General features: G+C 50.6%; 1 protein-coding gene across 1 annotated transcript in view; it reads left to right on the top strand.

Moving 5' to 3' along the window:
- Positions 1-4,103: 4,103 nt before the first annotated feature.
- camk2n1a (calcium/calmodulin dependent protein kinase II inhibitor 1a) overlaps positions 4,104-6,581 on the top strand; it is a gene marked incomplete at both ends in the record, with an annotated part of 7,960 nt that continues 5,482 nt past the window's right edge. The window contains one exon of the mRNA XM_083771294.1: positions 4,104-4,281. Within this exon, the coding sequence (XP_083627420.1) occupies positions 4,104-4,281 (178 nt within the window). The remainder of the gene's footprint in view (positions 4,282-6,581) is intronic.

Here is a 6,581-nt window from a genome sequence, read left to right as displayed (position 1 = left end):
AGAGGACAGCCTGCAGACCAGAGGACAGTCTGCAGACCAGAGTACAGTCTGCAGTCCAGAGTACAGTCTGCAGACCAGAGGACAGTCTGCAGACCAGAGTACAGTCTGCAGACCAGAGGACCAGAGTACAGTCTGCAGACCAGAATACAGTCTGCAGACCAGAATACAGTCTGCAGACCAGAGGACCAGAGTACAGTCCGCAGACCAGAGGACCAGAGTACAGTCTGCAGACCAGAGTACAGTCAGTCTGCAGACCAGAGTACAGTCTGCAGACCAGAGTACAGTCTGCAGACCAGAGGACCAGAGTACAGTCTGCAGACCAGAGTACAGTCTGCAGACCAGAGTACAGTCTGCAGACCAGAGTACAGCCTGCAGACCAGAGTACAGTCTGCAGACCAGAGTACAGTCTGCAGACCAGAGTACAGTCTGCAGACCAGAGTACAGTCTGCAGACCAGAGTACAGTCTGCAGACCAGAGTACAGTCTGCAGACCAGAGTACAGTCTGCAGACCAGAGTACAGTCTGCAGTGTGAGACCAGAGTACAGTCTGCAGACCAGAGTACAGTCTGCAGACCAGAGTACAGTCTGCAGACCAGAGGACCAGAGTACAGTCTGCAGACCAGAGTACAGTCTGCAGACCAGAGTACAGCCTGCAGACCAGAGTACAGTCTGCAGACCAGAGTACAGTCTGCAGACCAGAGTACAGTCTGCAGACCAGAGTACAGTCTGCAGACCAGAGTACAGTCTGCAGTGTGAGACCAGAGTACAGTCTGCAGACCAGACCAGAGTACAGTCTGCAGACCAGACCAGAGTACAGTCTGCAGACCAGAGTACAGTCTGCAGACCAGAGTACAGTCTGCAGACCAGAGTACAGTCTGCAGACCAGAGTACAGTCTGCAGACCAGAGTACAGTCTGCAGACCAGACCAGAGTACAGTCTGCAGACCAGAGTACAGTCTGCAGACCAGAGTACAGTCTGCAGACCAGACCAGAGTACAGTCTGCAGACCAGAGTACAGTCTGCAGACCAGAGTACAGTCTGCAGACCAGACCAGAGTACAGTCTGCAGACCAGAGTACAGTCTGCAGACCAGAGTACAGTCTGCAGACCAGAGTACAGTCAGTACATTCTGCATACCAGAGTACAGTCTGTAGAACAGAGGACAGTCTGCAGACCAGAGGACAGCCTGCAGACCAGAGGACAGTCTGCAGACCAGAGTACAGTCTGCAGTCCAGAGTACAGTCTGCAGACCAGAGGACAGTCTGCAGACCAGAGTACAGTCTGCAGACCAGAGTACAGTCTGCAGGCCAAACTGTGTCTTATACTTGAAGCAACTGGACCTGGTGGTGGCAGAGGCGGTATAGCGTGGTCTCACCCAAACACGGTGAAATAACGCGCATTGGCAATTCCGTACATACACTACTAGTAAAAACCCCAAATCCGTACATATTACACTGAGATCCTCCCCATAGACTGCGACGGACTACATTTTGGAGATGTTTTTGAGATGATATAGAATGCTACTGTTTTGCAGAGATGTTTTATTATGGTCATTGGATGTCGGGTGAGGAATGGATCAAACTTGACACCCAAGTCTGTGACTGAGGAGGAGAAGGTGAGATGGGACATTATGGGGCATGAGTGGACCTGTGTGGTGTGAGGAGGAGAAGGTGAGATGGGAGATTAAGATGGGACCACATGGGGCATGGGTGGACCTGGTGTGGTGTGGAGGAGAAGGTGAGATGGGACCACATGGGGCATGAGTGGACCGGAGGGGAAAATATTCTGTATGAGGGTTTTCTCTGGGCAATATCGGTAGAGGGCGCAGTGGAGTAACTAAACTTATTTTTTCCCGGTTGAAAAATAATCCCTTTTTGGCCAAAAGGTATACTTTTATACGTGTGGTGGGGGGCTCAGAGTGCTTCCACTATAAGGAAAGTAGGCTTTCTAATGACACAACCTGCCTTTGTATTGGTGAGAAGCAAAAAACTTTATTTTTACTTACGCTAAAGACGAGAGGCTGGTCTGCATTTATGCGAGCGGCAGAAGTCACCGGTAACATAGCTCTAAATGCAACGGTATTAGAGCTATGGACCAGAGCATTAGAGCTATGGAACAGAGCTAAGTCCTTCTTGGTGGCCTCTATAGTAAACCCTCTAATGCCTGATTTATTGGTGCAGGACTGGTTGCAGTCATGCACCGGAGATCTTACAAGATGTTGTTGTAGATCAGCACTACATCTTTAATCCGGCCTGCAGGTTAATATCAGAACACTGATATATTATTGATTTCAGCTGTTACAACTCCAAACATGACCTGCTTTATCTATATAGCTTAATGACTAGTATTGGCATTTTTATTGTAGGCCTATTTGTTTTATGTCCAATGTAAGTTAACATAAGTATAACAAAATGCATTTGAAATTAAATTAAAATGTTGCTTTTCAGGATTCCAATTAAAAAATAGCAAAACATGTCGCAGTGCGACACGTTTTGAGCTTGAAGATCTGCTATTTTTGATACAACATACTGTATGGTATATGCAATGTGGCCCTCTGGAGTGAGCGTGGAACTATAGTGGCCCTCTGGAGTGAGTGTGGAACTATAGTGGCCCTCTGGAGTGAGTGTGGAACTATAGTGGCCCTCTGGAGTGAGCGTGGAACTATAGTGGCCCTCTGGAGTGAGTGTGGAACTATAGTGGCCCTCTGGAGTGAGTGTGGAACTATAGTGGCCCTCTGGAGCGAGTGTGGAACTATAGTGGCCCTCTGGAGTGAGTGCATGTGGAACTATAGTGGCCCTCTGGAGTGAGTGTGGAACTATAGTGGCCCTCTGGAGTGAGTGTGGAACTATAGTGGCTCTCTGGAGTGAGTGTGGAACTATAGTGGCTCTCTGGAGTGAGTGTGGAATCTCCATCTTCAAAGTTGCCCACCCCTGGTGCAGGCTATGCCCTGCCCTGAGAGAACACTGCTGCCATCCCCTGGCGAGGTGTCAGCAGTTCCACTTCCACACACCAACAAAACGACAAAATGCATAATAATAATAATAATAATAATGGGCTACCAAATGATATAAATATATAGGCTATACGAAATGTCCCCCCAATCCGCACTACTTATTATTTGGGCAGCCATGAAATTGACCGATGAGTTTACAATGAAATTACTATTTTGTGGCTATTATTGCAATATTGATATATTTGATTGAATATGCATTTTAGCCTTTTAAATATAACAATCACCGACCGGACCGGACCAGACCGGACCGGGGTGGGTGCAGGGTGCACCAGTCCATGACTGAACCACTACCTGATCCATCCATCCATCCATCCATCCAGCAGCCCTTCCCCGTCTCCGGGTTTTGCATCGCTCCCCCCATAATTTGCATTTCATCCTCCTCACTATTTTTCCGACGTGCGACGATCATCGAGTCCAGATCCAGTGAGTCCAGGCAGCCCCCGTCCAGCCCACCAGCCGCTCCGAACCAGCGGGCGCTCGATCCCGTCCGTCCGTCCGTCCGTCCGTGTGGGTCCGGACCGCGGCTCGGTTCGGTCGGTGTGCAGGCATAGCAGGGAGGCAGAGCAGGCGACGAGGCGCCTCCATTTCCAACGGACAGAATAATACGCACGGCACGGCCACGGACGGTTGAATTAAAGAATGCATTGGAAATATTCTGAATGATGTTGCCGAGGCTCGTCGTCGACCGTGGATAAACCGAGGAGATTTGTATTTATTTATTTTTAATTTATTTTGTAGGCTGCTATTTTATTTGTATTTTATTTATTTTGGACACGGCAGCAGACACGCGCCGTTGAGGCGAACGGATCGGGGGGGGATCTAGTAGAGATCGTGTCAACCGTCACAGACAGTGTTTTTTCCCCCCTTTCTTTTCTTATTGGTTGTGTAATTGTTTTATAACAACGCATATACGCCAGACTGATATAGCGCCGCTATATACGTCCCTAGATATCGTCTCGTTTCGTTTTGTTGTGTCGTGGCGGTGGTGGACGGACGGTGCGTCTTTCTTGGTGACACAAAGAAAGACGCTATAATACAGTAACAACCACAACAACACGACCCGCTTCGTGTGGAAGAAGACGGAGTAATAATAATGTCGGAGGTGCTGCCGTTCAGCGAAGACAAGATGAGCCACTACGGCAGCGTGGAGGCCGGGGAGGAGGACCACCTCTCCTTCACCTGTCGCCTCCAAGACACCAACAACTTCTTCAGCGGCTCCACGGGGGCCAAGCGGCCGCCCAAGCTGGGACAGATCGGCAGGAGCAAACGGGGTAATTGACTGTTATATCAATCAATGAATTAGATAATGAATAAATCAATCGTTATGAATGATTATTATTATTATTATTATTATAACACAAGGCGGGTTTTTGTTGTTTCTTAAATGATGGTGTATATGTATCGTGGCGCACGCACGTACAGGCTATAGGCTACAGCTGATCGTGCACGGTCTTATCTCTCCACTGTGTGTCCAGGCATGATCCTAATGTGGCCCAACGATCACACACACACACACACACACACACACACACACACACACACACACACACACACACACACACACACACACACACACACACACACACACACACACACACACACACACACACACACATGCTGCACACCTTCACCTTGACACAGACTGTTGTCTCTACGCTGTGTAAACATTATGCAGATGAACAGTCTATATGTTTTATCCACCAGTGGTCCAGCTATAGGACCCTATAGCTGGAGGAGATGGTCCTATAGCTGGAGGAGATGGTCCTATAGCTGGAGGAGGTGGTCCTATAGCTGGAGGAGATGGTCCTATAGCTGGAGGAGATGGTCCTATAGCTGGAGGAGATGGTCCTATAGCTGGAGGAGATGGTCCCATAGCTGGAGGAGGTGGTCCTATAGCTGGAGGAGATGGTCCTATAGCTGGAGGAGATGGTCCTATAGCTGGAGGAGGTGGTCCTATAGCTGGAGGAGGTGGTCCTATAGCTGGAGGAGGTGGTCCTATAGCTGGAGGAGGTGGTCCTATAGCTGGAGGAGATGGTCCCATAGCTGGAGGAGATGGTCCTATAGCTGGAGGAGGTGGTCCTATAGCTGGAGGAGATGGTCCCATAGCTGGAGGAGGTGGTCCTATAGCTGGAGGAGGTGGTCCTATAGCTGGAGGAGGTGGTCCTATAGCTGGAGGAGGTGGTCCCATAGCTGGAGGAGGTGGTCCTATAGCTGGAGGAGATGGTCCTATAGCTGGAGGAGATGGTCCTATAGCTGGAGGAGATGGTCCTATAGCTGGAGGAGATGGTCCTATAGCTGGAGGAGGTGGTCCTATAGCTGGAGGAGGTGGTCCCATAGCTGGAGGAGGTGGTCCTATTGCTGGAGGAGATGGTCCTATAGCTGGAGGAGGTGGTCCTATAGCTGGAGGAGATGGTCCTATAGCTGGAGGAGATGGTCCTATAGCTGGAGGAGATGGTCCTATAGCTGGAGGAGGTGGTCCTATAGCTGGAGGAGGTGGTCCTATAGCTGGAGGAGGTGGTCCCATAGCTGGAGGAGATGGTCCTATAGCTGGAGGAGGTGGTCCTATAGCTGGAGGAGATGGTCCTATAGCTGGAGGAGATGGTCCTATAGCTGGAGGAGATGGTCCTATAGCTGGAGGAGATGGTCCCATAGCTGGAGGAGATGGTCCTATAGCTGGAGGAGGTGGTCCTATAGCTGGAGGAGATGGTCCTATTGCTGGAGGAGATGGTCCTATAGCTGGAGGAGGTGGTCCTATAGCTGGAGGAGATGGTCCCATAGCTGGAGGAGGTGGTCCTATAGCTGGAGGAGATGGTCCTATAGCTGGAGGAGATGGTCCTATAGCTGGAGGAGGTGGTCCTATAGCTGGAGGAGATGGTGCTATAGCTGGAGGAGATGGTGCTATAGCTGGAGGAGATGGTCCTATAGCTGGAGGAGGTGGTCCTATAGCTGGAGGAGATGGTCCTATAGCTGGAGGAGATGGTCCTATAGCTGGAGGAGGTGGTCCTATAGCTGGAGGAGGTGGTCCCATAGCTGGAGGAGGTGGTCCTATTGCTGGAGGAGATGGTCCTATAGCTGGAGGAGGTGGTCCTATAGCTGGAGGAGGTGGTCCTATAGCTGGAGGAGATGGTCCTATAGCTGGAGGAGATGGTCCTATAGCTGGAGGAGATGGTCCTATAGCTGGAGGAGATGGTCCTATAGCTGGAGGAGGTGGTCCTATAGCTGGAGGAGGTGGTCCTATAGCTGGAGGAGATGGTCCTATAGCTGGAGGAGGTGGTCCTATAGCTGGAGGAGATGGTCCTATAGCTGGAGGAGATGGTCCCATAGCTGGAGGAGATGGTCCTATAGCTGGAGGAGATGGTCCCATAGCTGGAGGAGGTGGTCCTATAGCTGGAGGAGGTGGTCCCATAGCTGGAGGAGGTGGTCCTATAGCTGGAGGAGGTGGTCCTATAGCTGGAGGAGGTGGTCCTATAGCTGGAGGAGGTGGTCCCATAGCTGGAGGAGATGGTCCTATAGCTGGAGGAGGTGGTCCTATAGCTGGAGGAGATGGTCCCATAGCTGGAGGAGGTGGTCC

Source organism: Protomyctophum parallelum (assembly GCF_964188405.1).
Source record: "Protomyctophum parallelum genome assembly, chromosome: 8".
NCBI classification, from domain to species: domain Eukaryota; kingdom Metazoa; phylum Chordata; class Actinopteri; order Myctophiformes; family Myctophidae; genus Protomyctophum; species Protomyctophum parallelum.
Note: the sequence above shows the minus strand (reverse complement) of the source record. Positions and strands in the feature narration are given on the sequence as shown.